Source organism: Podarcis erhardii (assembly GCF_964252035.2).
Source record: "Podarcis erhardii genome assembly, chromosome: 3".
Lineage (NCBI taxonomy): Eukaryota > Metazoa > Chordata > Lepidosauria > Squamata > Lacertidae > Podarcis > Podarcis erhardii.
The window spans coordinates 80,735,277-80,753,783 of NC_138507.1; the positions used below are offsets into that span (position 1 = coordinate 80,735,277).

Consider the following 18,507-nt stretch of genomic DNA (forward strand, 5'->3'; position numbering starts at 1 on the left):
AGTTTACTAAACAACATTTTAAACCTGTTCTTTCATAAGCTTGGTACAAGTACTCTAAAAAGTAGAAGCCAGCGATAAACCTTGAAACAACTACACACTCCTGCAGATGCACCATTAGCTCACTTGGTGAAGTGGCGTATTCACTCAGAACTCCAAATATTATACCAAACTAATCCTGCCAAGTGTAGCTGTAAAAGTAGCTATCTAGCCATGACATATATAACCACCTATATTCTCTCGAGAAGACGCCCAAACTAATTTGCCATTTTACATCAAATAGTCATTAGCTCTGGCTATGAGCGGGTGGCACTGTGGTCTAAACCACAGAGCCTAGGGCTTGCCAATCAGGTCGGTGGTTCGAATCCCCACAACGGGGTTGGCTCCCGTTGCTCGGTCCCTGCTCCTGCTAACCTAGTTCAAAAACACATTGTCAAAGTGCAAGTAGATAAATAGGTACCACTCTGGCAGGAAGGTAAACAGCGTTTCTGTATGCTGCTCTGGTTCGCCAGAAGCGGCTTAAGTCATGCTGGCCACATGACCCGGAAGCTGTACGCCGGCTCCCTCAGCCAGTAAAGTGAAATGAGCGCCACAACCCCAGAGTCATCCGTGACTGGACCTAGTGGTCAGGGGTCCCTTTACCTTTATGAGCTTCAGTTGCCACCACCACTGAGAGTTCTGTTAGCCTAAGCACCAACCCTGCAATATACAAATACTACTGGCTATTCTTTGCAAAACTAAAACATTTGTGTGCTGGTATATTACCATCCATTTCATGAAATTCAGAAACTCCTTCCAACAAGGGACTTCCTGATTCCTGATTCCAGAAGTCTGGTCAAGTGTTTTAAGTTGCTTAAGCAACTGGTTCTCTTTATTATGTGAAAGCATGCATGTGGTGCATATACATCTCACTATATTTGCGTATCCTGCCCCTCAAAGTCATTAAAGGGATTTTAGACCAATGTGGTGAGAATCCCAGAACAAGAGTAAAATGATTTTATTTTATTGCAAACAAACGGCTAAAGTTAATTTCTCCACCCACTTTCTTTAGATAAGTAAATCAGCAGGCTAAGGAGACACACCCATCTGAGAACTAACATGATTAAAAATTAGATATAAAATGGGTGAATCACAATTTCATTTACAAAATGGTGGAGTTACTACTACAAGCACACTAAATACACAGTATTTGTGGGGAAAAGGTTACAGACACACAGCTAACTTCATATAGATCCCATTAGACAACTGGATTTACAACAAGTTTGTTTAATAAGAAATGGGCAGAGCCAGCTTTTTTCAGAATCAAAATGCATAACAAATGGAAAAAAGTTGATGGTGTGTACCTTCACAAGTTGAGCCTCCACAGACAAAAGCAACCAGGTTTTACATGCACTCCACCTTCACTATTTAATCTTTAGGTTTGCTTTGCAACCCCACCCTCAACCCTTTGCCAAATTAAAAAACAAAAATACAACCTAGCTTATTGCCAAAAGACCATTCTTATTTCTCTTCCCCCTCTTCCATACCTAGAAACTGCATAGAGAGGATGGAGTAGAAGATGGAGTGTAATGAGCATTATTTACATAGTATTAGTATTCATGGGGCCACAACAAGCCTGGTTGCTAACTTTTCTGTTTTGATGACTCTCGACTGTTTCTTAGAATTTTTTTTAAGGGGGGGAGAAGAGAAAAGAAAATCTTTAATAAGAGGACACCAGATACAAAGCAACATTTTACTTTTGTTGTGGTAAAAAAAAAGTCACATTTTACAGATAAAATGCAGAACCCTGAAATACTGACACATTCTCTTATCGTGCACAATGCTGAGGTTCTCTTAAGATTCACTTTAAAACTGCAATTAAAAATGTACAAAAAAAAATCAAACCCACAAAGCTTCTAAAAAAGGAACCTGCAGGCACTTCCTCTTGTGGAATGTTTAAAAAGTTAGCCTACTAAAGAAAACAGTCGACTTCTTGTGAAGGTTTTGAAGAAATATGGATCAGTTCATTTTATTTGGGAATTCAATAGTATCCTTGGTGATAATGCTGACTCCATGGCTTCTGACCCCAGAATTGCTGCAAAAACCAAGATAAACTGTTAACCATTGTCAAATATCAGCAAATTTTATTTCTACATTCCGTAGGTGTGTATGAAAAACATCTGAAGCATGCAATTGGGAGTTAAGTGTGGACACTTCCTAATACTTTAATCCCACTCCTATGATTGTTTACACACAGTGGTACCTTGGGTTACAAACGCTTCAGGTTACGTGTTTTCAGGCTGCGGGAAACCCGGAAGTACCGGAAAGGGTTACTTCCGGGTTTCGCAACTCACGCATGCACATAAGTGCCAAATCGCATCACACGTGTGCGCGGATGCTGTGCTGCAGGTTGTGGGTGTGCCTCCGTCACAGATTACGTCCGCAACCCAAGGTTCCACTGTATGAAGTACAAATTACGAACAAACTACATCTTGTACAGTGGTGCCTCGCAAGACGAAATTAATTCGTTCCGCGAGTTGCTTCGTCTTGCGATTTTTTTGTCTTGCGGAGCGCGGATTCCCTGGGTATTAACGGCTTTAAGAAAAAGGAAGCAAACCCGCAAGACGTTTTCATCTTGCGAAGCAAGCCCATAGGGAAATTCGTCTTGCGAAGCACCTCGAAAAACGGAAAACCCTTTCGTCTAGCGAGTTTTTCGTCTTGCGAGGCATTCGTCTTGCAGGGCACCACTGTACTAACGTTACTCTTAAGCTATTTATATCCTCATAAAGGTTTACTTGTTAAAACATACTCTTAACGTTACTTCATATTTTGCTGCACATTGAGAAAGTTTACTTACACCCTGCTGCCACTGGTTGTAGCCCTGAGATTGATTTTTGTAGCCACGATTGTTTCCCCTTCCTCTGAAGTTCTGTAACGAAAGTGCAATAAATTGATTTGTAGTTACTTATTAAACATTTCACCATTCAATGGCCAAAAACACATCCAGGCGGCTATCTGCAGTAAACTTCAAAAATGTTTCAGTTAATAAACTTTCAGATAAAAAGACTTCAGTTGCTGTTGATTCCTAACTATCAAGGCAACATTCTGATAAGAGACATTTATTCCAAATTCTACTTGCTAGTCAGTATTTACCCATATGCCAGTAAAGTCCTGCTCCTGAACACATGCAAGTTGGGGAATCAGGCTAAACCAGCAAATAACAAATGTGGTGCTGATTTTGCTATATGTACGAATTACATGGTCAGTGATCTTATGATCATTGCCTGGATGATATGCTACCTAGCAGAGGGGTGGTGCAGAGGCTTGTGAGATTGCGTGTGTGCGTGTGTGTGTGTGTTTAACTAAAATCTTGAGATTCACTTGAAAGTAAGGTTTAGAGTAATTTTAAGCCCAGGAATTTCGCACAGGTACAGGCTCATTACTTTCAAACAAACAAATCATGGTAATGTCACTCAAAGCTATTTTAAATACTAGTGTTTATGGGGTGGGGTAATTCTGCTACAACTACTACGAGCCAGAGATTCTTACAGATCTCTGGGTGGTTCACAGTGGATCAACCAATAGATTCTAATCTACCTTCTGCCCATTCCGTTATCTATACACAGAGGAATATGCCTCACTAGAAAACAGGATGTCATACAAAAAGCACAGCTGCACTGTTGCATAAATTATATATGGGATCTGTGCTAAGAGCCTAGATTTCCAAAACAGTGGTACCTCGGGTTACGAACAACCTAGCCAATGAACTTTTTGGATTACAAACACTTCAAAACCGGGTGTTCTTGTTTGCATATTTTTTTGGAGTGTGAACGTACTCCATTCAGGGTGCACTTCCATTTTGAGTGCCACACTTCCGTTGTCCGGCAGCGGAGAAGGGGGTCATCATGGAGTTACCCGCAGCCACAAGGGAGGGAAGCTGCGCCCTCTAGCCATATGGTTGGTGGGATCGCAACTCTCCCCCATGCCGCTGCAGGAGGCGCATGCTCTAGGGAGCATTTCCTGCAGCAGCATTGGGGGGGGGGTCCTGTGTGGATCCCAGTTCAGCTGATTGTGTGACTGTGGAAATGGATAAAAGCCCCACATCCAAACAATGACTATCATCAGTGCATGTATTTTAATAGTACAGTACATTGATTATTGCTTTCATTTTATGGATCAATAGTCTTGTTAAGATAGTAAAATTCATGTTAAATTGCTGATTTAGGGGTTTGTTTTCAGAAGTCTGGAATGGATTAATCCATTTTGCATTACTTTCTATGCCAAAGCGCACCTTGTTTTAAGAACGCTTTGGTTTAAGGGACTTCCAGAATGGATTAAGTTCATAAACCAAGGTACCACTGTACGTCTTTCAGCTCCTATATATTGGTCTTGAGAGCACCTAATGCAGGACTCAAACACTGAGCATAGACCTCATCAGTTCCTTGAGAAAGAAACTACTGGGAACAGCCTAAGACAAAAGTACAATTTAAAAAACTTAGGTTTCAGCACTACAGGACTGCACGTGTTATAGAACTTTGAAAAAACATTGTACATCATATACTTCAGGAACAGTTTTGTTATGTATTAGGATCACACTTTTAAACATGCTTTCTGTACTGGTTGCTAAAGAGAGCACCAAAAGATTCAGCCAAAAATGCCATCTTCCTGACTACAGCAAATTACCTGGTTATAGTTCCCTCTGTTGGGCATTCCACCTCTGTTATAGTTTCCTCTGTTTGAGTAACCACCTCCTCCGCCACCGCCACCTCTGGTCGGAAAGACAGGACCACGGGGGTATGGGTAGCCTATTGCCCCACCACTGCCACCGCCTCCTCCACCTCCACGTTGGGGCATGTTACCACCTCTCCTGTTGTATCCTCCACGATTTCCAGGGACTGTGAAAAATGTTAGAATATTAATATTGACCCAATGACATACTTTAATTTGACCCAGAAGAGAAGTACGAGACTATTTAGTAATAGACATTAATTTCAGCCTGTGCACAAGTTAGTTTCTTCTAGTAAAGGAGCTTTGAACTTGGAAGACAAAATTCAAATTCCATGGGGCAAGGCATCTGAAAACTGTTAAGAGTCCAAACTGAGGTTGCTTTAAGAACAGTTATGGGGAAAGATAGTGACAGCCCTCTGCCAAACCACCAAAAACTTAATTCAGCCCAAGCACTGGTGATTTCATGAGGTTCTGTCCATAAACAGACACTTAGCTGCTTTTTTAAAAAAATTAAGCTACAGGATGCTTAAATTACATTTTTTTTCTCCTGCTAAATCAAAGCCATGCCTGGGCCCCTCCAGCTATATTTTTTTCAGAAATGAAGACATTGTCTCCATCCACATTGATATATTCTCAAAGCTCTGCTCTTCTTTGGGGCAAGCAACTAAAACCTCGGGGATAAAATTAAAATATTTAAGAGGCAGTTTTAGGAGCACAGGATACCTCCTCCTCTGAAGTTGCCACGCATGTTAAATCCACCACGTCCTCTCTGTCCACCTCTGTTAAACTGGTTTTTACCACTCTTTTTGTTACTTTTCTTTGAACCAGTGTTCTGTTTTTTCTCTGGAGGAAGGGCCTTCTTGCTTTCTTCTTTGTACTGTTCCAGAAGCTTCTGGGCTTCTTCTTTTTGCAACTCTACGTAGATTATTTCATCAAAACATTCTGACACCTCTGGCAGAGTAAAATTTCCTACAAGATAGAGAGTCCTGAATATTCAGTATTTATTTCTGAAGCCATTAGAAAAAGCCAAAGTTCCCCTCCTATATAAAAGGAATACAAGACAAGTAATCATCACTTCAAGCTAGGAGCAAGATTCCTGAAAACTTGACACATTCTCCCTATTAAGTTGAACTGGGAACACACGTCTGCTATAACACGTTTAGCTTCGTTTTCTAGGGCACTTTATGCCAAGACAGCTTTGTGCATCTGCATGAAGCATATCATGACTTAAGTAGTATTAAGGGCTGCAGCAGAGGGAACACAATATAGTGTTGTCTTACAAAGTTACAGAAGTCTTCCAGTTTTTTTTAAAGAGGCATAACTGTTTTAAGGCAAGAAATTTTGAATCTTTAGGTTTTTACATTATTCCTTTAAACAGATACTCAACATCCTAGAACACAGTATAGATTATGTTCCATGCCTTTCATTTTGAGCACTGCATGCTCTGGAAGATCTTTTCCCTCCACCTCTGCCTTCTTTTGTGTTCTTTGCTTGTAGTCTTCATCTTTTGGGCAAACAACAACTGCTTTGCGCTGGAAGCCTGCAAACAGGCACATTTTTCTCCTCTGCGCAGCTGCAGACACATTTGTCTGAAAAAAATGCAGTAACTTACTACACGTAGCTGTCATTGTTAGAGCTAAGTTAAATTAGTGTGCTTAGATTTCACCTCCACATGTATAAATGCAAAGAAGTTTACAAGTAGAAGGAAGTTATGTACATGTTAGGCCGTAGAGGCTAGGATAACCATTCTCCCCGATTTCATGTATATTACAAACCTAAGTACAATTGCTAATATTCTAACTTTATTGCCTCAATATATATATTGTATCTCCCATTGAAGTTTAGAATCTACACCCCCCCTTAAACAAATGGCAGCTTAACTGAATTTTGTAAAACAATGAACTTTGGCCCCCATACCTGATCCAGAATAAAGTTCCGTTTCTTACGCGCAGCAATCTCAATAAACTTGCCAAGACACTGTGGTGCTCTCTGCAACAGTGTGTTGAGTTTTCCAGTATCAGCCATTTGCCGCTTAAAACCTGCAACCTATGAAAACAGAAGTTGCCCAGCATTCACTGCCATTAATGTTCTTTTCATTGGGTATTTTTAATAGCAAGAAATGGTCTATAATTGCTAATACCAGAAACGTTTTAGGCAATGTTTTACAATACATGACTTGCTTTGAATAAGTTCTAAATGCTCATGAGATCAATCCTAAGAATTAAACAAGGCAGCCCAATTTATCCCATCATTCAGTACCTTGAAATATTTAATTCAGACACTTTACTATTAATATACGATATTAACGGCCTTAATATACGATAGTAACGGCCTACAGCTAAACCAGTTGGACTTATTTTTATCTGGAGTTCCAATATTTCAAGCAGGATGTGTATACTTTTAGAGGAATAACAGTTTCTTCTAAGTTTCCAAATGAACAATCTAGAAAATACTCGCTCCACAGAAATAAAGTTTTTCAGTGGGCCATCAACTGCTAAAGCAGTACCCTGAAATGAGTTACAGACATCTAAGTGTTATTACTATAGATGCATGATGGCTACAAGTTTCCAAACGAGTTACCTTAAAGTTGCAATCCTAAACACTTACGGTAGGGAATAAGTCCCACTGAACATATTGGGATGAACTACCCATAGCATTATGCTAAATTTATGCAGTAGTTGGAACTTACCATCATCTTGTCCATAATAGTATTTGTTCCAAGGATATTGTACTTCCCAGGGTTCTCTGCTGCATGTTTGGTAACCCATGTAGTTTTCCCAGCACCAGGCAAGCCAATCATCATTACCACCTAATGAGTTTAGGCATAAAAAATGAAAGCTCTTATTTTATACCCCAATTGCCCTACAAGACAAGGCTTGTCATTTGTGGTACCCATATCAACTGCTTCAAGACAAATACTCAAGCTGGCATGCTTCAATGATTTCAAAATGGACCGTTACTTACTTCACATTCTTTCTTGTGCTCTGGTCCCTTGGGTCCTCTAACTCTATCTTCCAAGGGAACATTCTGGATGAAGGTGTACCCCTCTGGTATGGGGAAGTACGGCTCATCCTTCTGGCCAAAGTTAAATTCAACAGCACAGTTATGGCAGAGAACATGGGGGAAAATGGGCTTTTCAGAAAGAACTTCCTTGCTGATTTTGAAAGCAACGCCAAGTTCCTGTCCATTCTTTGAGTAAGAAAGTTCCACTTCATCACCATCAAAATTCTGTTGTACAAAAAAAAGTGTTAGCATAAATGAACTTAGGCAGGTTCATTAATTAGAAATAAATCTAGAACTTTAGGCTTGAATGGATATTTAAAGGAAAATCTAAACACTTGAAAATTAAGCAAAGGTGCAATACCTAATTAAGGAAATAAAGTTGTGCATTTTGTTATAAAGCAGGTATGTGCATAGCAGCAAATAGTAACTGACGTTCCAAGTAAGGAAATACTTACAGCAAAACATCCGATCACATCATTTTCATCAAATTTCTCACCAAAGTCTTCAATCTCACAATTACATGTCTTTATTCCTTTCAAGGAGTATCCGTAAGAAAACTCTTCCTCGCCTGATAAATTTGAACAGTTGCAATTGAGGTTTTCAAGCTCTGAATTACTGTATTTGTAACCCGACATTCAACCTCAAGATTTTCTATAAAAGCTGCACCATACAGATAACCCCCATCCACGGCAGAATCCTAGCACTGTGGTACACTGCAAAGTGAGAATGCCTCACGTGAGAGCTCAGGAAGTAACTTTAGTTTAGAGCACAGGTCTGGTGGGAAAGTCCCATTATTTTCTTTCCAATCCAAGGAAATTAGCTGCGTAGGATGTTACTTCAGCTTCTCACCCAACTACTCACTTCTGGCAAGCACACAATGAATTAGCCCCCCGATTCCTACATGTGCTGGAGCCATTTCCTTCTGTACCAGGCTCCTCAGGGGGACAGAGACATGAATTAGGTACAAAGGTGAAGAGTGCTGTTGCTAAAGGGATTTGATTCAAAGCACTATTCTTTACCCAAATATAGAGGATGTCAGGTATGTTGACACTTCCTTATATTCCTTTGACGAAGTACTGAGAGTGAGCTTTCTGGAACAGATTCCATAGATCACAAGTAACTTGTAACTACCATTACTAACAAAAATAGTGGTTGTAGTTACTCTTTTTTCAAAATTAAGTTTTACCACGCATTTTCTGTCTACAGTGATTCATCATCTCCCTCTTTTAAGCACCCAGAAAAGTATTACTCATTCCTACAAAAAAGACGAATCACCATGACAATCCATGTTTTAAGGGAAAAGCTTACCAAGCAGCATCCCACTTGTGTTCAGTGACCAGCCAACTCTCACTTCATGTATGTCAATGTCTTTTGTATACAGGTGCTTGACAGGGATCTTTTCAGTTACCTATTTTTGTAATAAAAAAACTGCTATTAATTACAGTTATAATAAAAGCATAGCTCAGCTAGCCTTGTCAATCAGGCTCCAAAATTACCAGTCTTTCATACACTTTTTTTAAAAAAAAGTTTTCAGCTCCTCTTATGAGCAAATTGCAGGCTAGTAAAATACAGTGGTACCTCAGGTTAAGTACTTAATTTGTTCCGGAGGTCCATTCTTAACCTGAAACTGTTCTTAACCTGAAGCACCACTTTAACTAATGGGGCCTCCTGCTGCTGCCACGCCGCCGGAGCACGATTTCTCATCCTGAAGCAAAGTTCTTAACCCGAGGTAATATTTCTGGGTTAGTGGAGTATGTAACCTGAAGCGTATGTAACCCGAGGTACCACTGTATATTGCAAGCCAGTAACAAGTACTCTTTGCCTCCTCAACCAACTTGCTTCACCTTGTGTGCAGAGCATAAAAGTGCAGCTTGCCATGTTTCTATGCTAAACACTATGTAGTCTACCAGCTGGGAATCTAGCATTGCAACACAGCAGGCTAATAATCAAGGAACAGCGTGGTCCTTTCCCATGTGACCATGTTGGACAAAAAGGAAACACATACCCTGGTCCACACCCGGCACAGAGACTCAGACTGTTTCAAGAGGGATCAATCATTCCATCCCTCTAATGGCAACTCACTCCCTTACTTGGGTGAACTCCCTAGATGCCGGTGGTGACCAGGTAAGCACATTATGTTGAATGATGGTAATAAGCATACTACGTGTAGGATCTGCTGCAAAATGCTATTATTATTGAAGAAACCATTCTGGTTTTTGTATGAAAGGTTAATTGGATAATTGCTTTAGTGTGTTAAATAGCACTTTACTGCTAAATTTTCCAGGTATTGATAAAATACCTGTTATGGTCTTAGCTATTTTTATTTTGAGTTGCCTAATACTCATACATAACTGATTCTGAGTGTCCATGCCTGTGCAGCAAAGACAACACCTTTCATGCTAATGAGGGGCTGTATTGACAGGTGGGGGTGGGGAATTGGCACACACTCCAGAAAAATACCCCCAGCTCTTTTAAAGGCTGAACTTACCCACAAAATGCTGACTGTTAGGGAGCATATAAGTGGGAATAGACTGGGAGTATCTTGGAAATGGGCATGACTGCCCAGTTGAGATCAATAATACGTAATTTTCCATAATAAAATGTAGTTTCTCCTCTCCTCATTTAGCTTGATTTCAGCTCAAACTATAAGCATTCAGAAGCAATGTTGAACAACTGTCTTCAATACTGATCTGGCTTACCTTCATCTCAAAACAGACTTTTCCTTTAGAAACTCCATAGGATGCTCTCCCTCCAGCCCAAAGAAAGGCAAAACTTTCCATTGTCAATGAGGAAGCACTAAAACGATCTCTTGAAATTTTGAAGTGTAGATCACAGTTATCTGTCAATAAAAGAAAATCAAACGGTTGAAATCTGTTCAACTACAGTTGAACAAAAAAAGTGGAGAACACCTGTAAGAATCAAGTTACATCAGTTTGATTTAGTGCTATTCTTTGTCACAACAGGTAACTCTTGAATTAGTCAAAATTTAACTCAGTCCCCCTTTTACTTAAGGGTTCTCAAGCAAAGTGATGACGTTTGCTCAAGACCGAAGCTTATCTTATTTCACTCTGGAATCAGGATTATCTATGTTTAGCTTAGCTATGATGTATTCTCACACATACCCTACCAAGTACCGTATTTTTCGCCCCATAGGACGCAATTTTTCCCCTCCAAAAATGAAGGGGAAATGTGTGTGCGTCCTATGGGGCGAATGCAGGCTTCAGGAAGCTATCTGCAAGCCGTGGGACAGCTGCCTGCACCCAGAAGCCTGGGGCGCACTGAGCTCAGCACGCCCCATGCTTCGGGGTTTGCGCAGCTCTCCGCAAGCTGTGGGAGAGCTGCGCGAAGTCGTGCAGCTCTCCCACGGCTTGCGGATAGCAGCCTGTTCTGGGGGCTGGGGTCGGGGGAAGCTCGGGCTTCCCCCGCCCCAGCGGGGGAAAATATTTTTTCCCCCTTTATTTCCCCTCCAAAAAACTAGGTGCACGCTATGGGTCGGTGCGCCCTATGGGGCGAAAAATACGGTAATCATCATTTGTCTTGGGCTAGCTTTGTGTGCAGACACTTAAAATGTGCTCTTATCTGGTGCTCTGCCAAATCTAATTGTGTTTTCTAGTATATAAAACCTAAGAACCATTGGATGGTATGCAACTAAGTTTTACCCAAAGTAAACCCACTGAAATTAATTGACCTGACTTTGTAATGTTCATTAATTTCAATGGGGCTAATCAGAGTAAAACTTATTTTGATACCACTTTCCATGAATAAGCTGTAGACTGAGAAAGGATTTCAAGATGACAATGTTCAGCAAAACACAAGTTGTCCTATAATACAAATGTCTCAACACCTCAAGAGATTATTGCTTTTTATAGAGCCATTGAGTCAGACACTATTCAAACAGAGATAGAAACATTGCTATAAATACTCTCAATTGTTCTATCAAACAATACTTTCATATTATGTAAGTGAAATAGAAAGTGTAGGCCTCACTTCCAAGGGTGCAGAGGACTGCAGTTTAAGATGCAATTCTAGACATATCCAATACATTACTAAGCTTGAACTGGACTCGGTAGAATTTACTTAAGTAAACATGCACATGATAAAGTTGTTTACTATTCTTTATCTTGTGCTGCAGCATATGAATTTGAAATTTTCTAAAACACCAACAATCAGCAGCTTCACTGCCCAGTACTATCACTTTTCAAACCAAGGATTAGTATCGCATAGCCACTTTGTCTTCTGGAAATACCTCCATAATCCCTGTATAAACTTGTCTGTGCAACAGTTCACTACTTTTCCATGAGCAATGCAAATGTGCCAAAGTAACTGTAGACTGTTCCAGAGTAACTTCTCAGAACTTTTTAAAGTTTCATTGTTCTTAATGAAGTCATTTTGAATGTGCATGAAGCTCTAAAGTGAAAGCTTACGAAAATACCTACAACCTCAAACAATGGCTTATCATCTTGTCAGAATACACATGCCCTTAAATTATCATTTGGTAACACTTTTTAAACATATTCCTTATCAGTTTCCATGATTTTACCAATAAAACTCAAGATTGACTTGGGACTCCAAATACCCCCCCCAGTCCAGATGGGAGGCAGCAAGATTGCAGCTGCCAACCAACATCTGCAGACATACTAAGCAATACAAGGTGGAAAATTCCACCACTTTCCAAAAGTAGTGTTACACAATATTAGTAAAGTACTTGCTACCATTATACAGTATCTGTTCAAATTGAGCAGTTTCAAACTTGCAATTATTTCCAATGAAAATAATTCTTAACAATGAACAAAATTCTTGATGTACTCTTAATTGGACTTTCCCTGTTAATGAAGCATCTTAGCACAGTTAGTTTTATCTACTGAGGTATTTATGCAGGTATAAAGTGGGAGGGGGTCCTTTGACTGCCTACATCAATTAGCATACTGTACATCAATTAGCATATCCCATATCTCTGTTTTTTCAAATAATGCTTCCCCTTTGAAAGCATCCGTTTCTCCCTTTGTGCCTCACTTTTTGCGCAGAACAACACTTTACACTTTTGTGTTGTCCTGATTAAATTCAAAGCTAATGCATTGAAAAACTAAAATTTCAGAGCAGAAACTGTACCTCAGGTACACAAATGGTTCCTCAATTATTTTTTTAAGAATCAACAGACTATCTTAGAAGTTTGTTTTAAACTACAAGCGTGTTTTTATACTTACAAGTATCAAGACAAACCATTGTGTCATCAAAGTGTTCATCCTCCTCTTCAACAGGTGGCTGAGGAGACTTTGCCCTTGCCAACAAAAAAAGGTCAGTCACTTGAGTTCAACAAATCGAAATTATTAAAATCTTTCATGAAAAACTTTAACACGCCAAAGTGATTTACCTGCTGTATTTGTTTTCTTCAATATACTCAAAATACCCTCGCCCATGGTCTTCACGTGGCCGCTTAACTCCCCTTTTTTTCTCCCCAGGTTTTTGCTCAGTTTTAGCTTCTCCTTCGTTTTTTTTGAAGAGGGAAATAAGATACGTTAGAAACGATAAAATACAGCATACTTCTTTTACTCTTATTAGGAAAACATCTACTCTCGCGGCGCATTTGTAACAACGCTTCCCGTGAATCTTGGAACTTCAAGTGCACAGAAAACTAAAGGTCTGCTCGCCCCTGCCGCTGTCGATTTGACCTTCCAGAGTTAGCAGGGAAAGTCTTCGCTCGGATCTACGATCGCGCCTAAGCAGCGGCTCTCCAAAGGCCCACCTCTTCCTCATCCTTCCCCTCCCCCGCCACGGCCTGATTTCGGCAGGCGCGCGCGGCCTAGGCTTTGCGAAAGGGATTCCTCCGCCTCCATTGTACTCAGCGTTTGAACTCGAGCCCACAGCGCCCCACGGACGGATGTGACGCACAAGAGCACAAAACGTTCCCTCGCACGTTCCACAGCGCGCCCCAGCGGCTCCTGCGAGACGCCCCTCCCCCCGCCTCGCGCGCCCCTTCCTCACCACGCTCGCGAAATGGCGCAAAGCTCCCCTCCCCCTCCCCCGCAGAGACACGCGGCGGGCCTGGCCTGGAAATCCCCAAAGGCAGGCGCGCGGGGAGGGCCTTCCCCACCTCCACCGACAGCGGCGGGGGGAAAGGCGCGGTGGCCGGGGAGATGGGGGGGGGAGGGAAAGAGAAAGATGGCGGCGGACCCTGACCTCGCTGCTGAGCTCCCAACCGCCGCCCATCCGGGTCCCACGCACTACTCACCCCCCGGACGAGCAGGCCCGCCAGGCTTCTGCTGCTGGGCGGGTGACAGCTGCTTCGCGCCGGGCTGGGCCGAGGAGGCCGGAGTCGAGGCCGAGGCCTCCGAGGCGGCGGCAGCGCCTTTCCCGGCCGCCTCCTTGGCCGCGGCGCCGTGCTGCTGCTGCTGCTGCTGCTGGGCGCCGTGGCCGTTGGCGTTGCCGCCGCTAGTGGTGGCTGCGGTGGCGGCGCCGGCGGCGGCCTCTTCCTCCTCGTCCTCCCCTTCCTGGAAGCCCTGGTCGTCGCCGTTCTCGTCGTCCTCCAGGTCTTCGGCCGCCTCCTCGTCTCCGGCCGCCACCCCTTCGCCGTTCTCCTCGCCCATCTCCATGCCCTCCTCCTCCTCCTCTTCCCCGGGGCAGACGCCGAACTCGGCCTCCTCATCGTCGTCGCAGGCCGCGGCCTGGTCGGGGCCTCCTCCTCCGCCGCCGCCTCCCAGGGCCAGGTCCTCCTGCTGGGCTCCGCCGCTGCCCGGAGCGGCCTCGCCCATCTCCTCCGCGTTGCCGTTGCCGGGCTCTCCGCCGGCCAGGCCTCCCCCGCCGGCCTCCTCCTGGTCGAGCGCGGTCTGGAGCCGCTCCATGAGCTCGGCCTTGAGGCCCCTGTCGGAGAGGCGCCGCTTCTTCAGCTCCTCCTTCAGCTCCGACACCTTCAGCTTCTTCACGTTCACCGGGGAGCAGCTCATGGCGGCGGCTGCAAGGGCTCGATGCGGTCTGGGCGGAGGTGGCTGGCTCGGGTGGCTGCGGCAGCTGCAGAAGAGAGACCCGCCTGGCGCCAAATCCTTTCACCGAGGCTCGCGAGGCAGGGACGGTGAGCGCGCCTCGCGGGCTCGAGCACGCAGGCGCTGGACTCACCCCGCCCCCGCCGCGCGCCCAATATATCCTCGCCCCTCCCTCGCTACCGTAACTAGCAAATTTCGCGCAGCTCTTACCGTCAGCGGCCACGGCGCAAGTAGCCCGAGGACAAAGTGGTAATATAGTTCAGTAATATTCGCGCGGCAGAACCAGTGGCGCCCCAAAGGCTGCGAAACTGCACATTTAAACATTCAAATGCAGTGCTAGATTGCATTTATTTTTCAAGAATGCAGTTTTAGGATTGGGCTGCAGGTTGGATATCAAAATGTTAACGTTCTGTGCTCTGCTCCTGGCGCATTTATTAAGTATTTTGTATTGGGCAATAGCCTCCTCTGCCCTCTGCAGAGCTAAGCCCAAGGCGGCTTCCTCCCAGGTAAGTTTCCACAGGCATACAGCTCTGAATATGCTTTTAACTGAAATTGGAAATAAAAATCATCATCATAAACTTCCTTGCACTAGCCAAAGGCCATTGAATCATCCAAAAACATGAACAATCGCTACATATACAATAAAGCCTCTGTTAAATCTGCTTAAATTCTTTGTTACATAGGATAATAGGTAATTCTCATACAAAATACAGTGGTACCTCGGGTTAATAACTTAATTCGTTCTGGAGGTCTTTTCTTAACCTGAAACTGTTCTTAACCTGAAGCACCACTTTAGCTAATGGGGCCTCCTCCTGCTGCTGCTGCACAATTTCTGTTTTCACCCTGAAGCAAAGTTCTTAATCCGAGGTACTATTTCTGGGTTAGCAAAGTCTGTAACCTGAAGCGCATGTAACCCGAGGTACCACTGTATACAAATTAAATATCCAGGTCCCCTTTGCTAGTTTATCAAATTATTTTGCCATAATCTTCCTAGCTGCCAACTTCCAGGGCATAGGGAGCTACTTTCTAAATTAGAGAGTTATCAGCATCACTCAGCAGCCATTTCACCCTCTCTGCCCTGGTTAAATTAATGTCCTTCGCAAACACAGGTTTTATAAATCAGTCCCTTGGGTCCATGGGCATAACCAAGGGGGGGGGGGCAGCTGCCACCCCCAAGCAAGTAAGTCAATAAAAATACTTAACTAACTGAGGTTCTGCACACACCCACACCCATAAATACTGGCTATGCCCATGCTTGGGTTTGTGTGGGCATCGCAATAAGTAATGGCATAATTATATGTCCTCCATGCGTGGTTGCCCCCAAGGAGCCTTTCCTCGCAGCATATTTTACTATACTGTCCAGAACCACTGAAGGCATCAACTGGAAGCGCAGCTCTGTAAAGGTGATTCTTTACAGGGCAGACAAAAGATTTTTCAAATAACTAGCTCGAAAGTTCACAGATTTAATAAGTGGAAACCATGGTGAGCACTTAGAGAAAGTAATAAAAGTCAGGCCTCTTTCTGCCTCAGACCCAAAGAGCCAATCCCTCAAATGTCTCCCATCCATGTTCTCCTGTAGATGGTATTGGGTCAGGCAGTGTTGGATACTCATTTGGGAATAAAAATAGGCCCCTGAAAATTAGAAATCCATGGGAAGTTTTTCAACATCAAAAGAGATAGACCTAAGTATCATTTAAGTGCAAAGAGTTATGTGCATAACAGCATAATACGTAAACTGTGAGAACCTTTCATTACTTAATCTAAACTTGATATGCCCACATTATGCAGATCAGTGGCAGTTTACCTGGTGCCCTCTAAAAGTTGCTGGCCTACAACTCCCATGATCTCTGATCATTGAGTATGCTGGCTGGTGCTGATGGGAATTGTAATCCTGCAACATCTGGAGGCAGTCACATTGACTACTGTGATACAGGTTAACTAAGCTTTCTTTTTACTCATAAAAATATACTGTAAGAAAGAGTGAAAGAGCAAGAGTTTTAGCTTTTGGATATTCCAGGTATAAACTTATTATGGAGGCCCTAGGGCTCTAGAACCTGCTTTCTTTAAATTAATGGAATGCTTAATACAAATGATAGAAACAGGTTTCATGAGATTATTTTGGAAAGACTATTCTCAGTTCAATTCATTGATGAATGCAAACATTAAGTAGAAATATAAATAAGTTTCCTAATAGAGATGCATTAAGAGAATCACTTTCATCATGAGAACATGGTTTAATTCTCATTGAAATCTTTCATGCAACTTCAGCAGACCATAGTGCCATTATATATAATAAAGTAATTAATACAGAATCATAGAATTAGAGTTGGAAGGGACCCCAAGGGCCATCTAGTCCAACCCCTTGCAATGAAAGAATCCAGCCCACAGCTGTCCCTGGGTGAGCTCAAACCACCAACCTTCTGGTTAACAGCCAGACACAATGACCCATTGTCTTCTGAAGACTCTTTTATTTACTTTTTTGTCTTTGTACCCAATAAAAGGAGCACATATAAATTGAAAATCTGGTAGGAACCTTTTCAGAAATGGCATAAAAACTTTGTAAGGCAGACACATACACACTTTTCATTGCATAACTAGGATTCAATAGAGCACGCTTGGCAAACTCGCCCCTCCAGATGTTTGGGACTACAACTCCCATCATCCCTAGCTAACAGGACCAGTGGTCAGGGATGATGGGAGTTGTAGTCCCAAAACATCTGGAGGGGCGAGTTTGCCTATCTATGCCTGCTATAGAGGCGGACCAGGTAACTTTTTCAGCTATATGAAAGAACAATTGTAGATAAACCACTTCTGTCATTGTACACATGCTTCTGTATGTGTCAGGTACCATCTTTGGTCAAACCAGTTTTGCAAGCTTTAAAAAGCAACATGTGCTTTCGGAAAGGCAAAACTACAAAGAATATAGTGCCTGCTTTTTTGTTAAACAGAAAATGTCATGTAACCCTGCACCCTTATTACTGGAAGTCCTACCTACCTACCTACCTACCTACCTTCCTTCCTTCCTTCCTATCTACCTATCTATTGATATAAAATTAATACAAATTGTATATAACTGGGGAGTTTGTTTTAGGGTAACATTTGACCATTTTATATGGCTGTCTCATTGCTCCTGATCTGTCAGAGAAGATTTTGAGTTCCCCCCAACCTAAGATGTAGTCTGGGCTAGAGTTTGAAATTCTGCAGTGTATCTATTCATTTTGAGGTGGCTCACCCCTTCGGCCTACCAATAAGAATAAAGGATGTGACTGACTCACTACCCACACCCAATAAGAGCAGGCCCTTGTCATGGCGTGGTGGGTTCATTCTGCTCATATGTCCATGATGTACTTTTCTCCACCTACTAGTCCCGTGTGACAGCTTGACCAATAGCAGCACATATTTTAATTTAGTTTGTAGAATTACACTTATGGGACAATGCTATACATGTCATGGATAAGAACCCAAATAATAAGAAGTGCATGCTTCCACTTTAAACTGCCATGTGTACACAGCCTGATTTAGGAATGTGGCTTGCCTGGGTTTTTCAGATACGTAGATGGAAACTCTCCACAGCAGTATGAAAACAGTATGCTGTGAAGACCATAGTTATGTCCAATATTATGCAGGAGTGGCAGGTGATGAAAACAGAGGAAAAGCAAGTTATTTTCTTTCTAGTTTCCAATCCTTACTTAACAGTAAGCCATCACCATGACTACCACAGAGACCCGGGGGTCACAGTAAAAACATTGCATGCCACTCAATTCTATCCACACTTACTCAAATCTCATTGATCTCAACAGGGCCTAAAAGTAAAGGTAAAGGG

At 42.7% G+C, this 18,507-nt stretch overlaps 1 protein-coding gene and 1 long non-coding RNA gene across 2 annotated transcripts; one reads left to right on the top strand and one right to left on the bottom strand.

The window, feature by feature from the left end:
• Nucleotides 1–1,247: 1,247 nt before the first annotated feature.
• Nucleotides 1,248–14,786, bottom strand: HNRNPU (heterogeneous nuclear ribonucleoprotein U). The gene is made up of 14 exons (XM_081857664.1): nt 13,937–14,786; nt 13,079–13,190; nt 12,912–12,985; nt 10,407–10,546; nt 9,016–9,115; nt 8,163–8,275; nt 7,669–7,932; nt 7,394–7,513; nt 6,622–6,750; nt 6,125–6,293; nt 5,428–5,673; nt 4,660–4,871; nt 2,834–2,905; nt 1,248–2,071 (listed from the first exon to the last, which is right to left on the bottom strand). Exons 1-14 carry the CDS (start codon nt 14,646–14,648, stop codon nt 2,018–2,020), a joined length of 2,517 nt encoding a protein of 838 aa, XP_081713790.1. The 5' UTR covers nt 14,649–14,786; the 3' UTR covers nt 1,248–2,017.
• On the top strand, nt 9,124–10,577 carry LOC309339594. Its single transcript, XR_014155477.1, has 2 exons — nt 9,124–9,831; nt 10,334–10,577. It is a non-coding gene; the product is annotated as an uncharacterized lncRNA (long non-coding RNA).
• Nucleotides 14,787–18,507: the final 3,721 nt, after the last annotated feature.

Bases quoted from the DNA above. Each gene is read 5' to 3' on its own strand.
- HNRNPU (XM_081857664.1), bottom strand. From the start codon at position 14,648: ATGAGCTGCTCCCCGGTGAACGTGAAGAAGCTGAAGGTGTCGGAGCTG. The intron at 13,191-13,936 runs GTGAGTAGTGCG...AAAAAAACGAAG, and splicing joins CGGGCCTGCTCGTCCGGGGG to GAGAAGCTAAAACTGAGCAA. The intron at 7,514-7,668 runs GTAAGTAACGGT...TAAACTCATTAG, and splicing joins AGCACAAGAAAGAATGTGAA to GTGGTAATGATGATTGGCTT.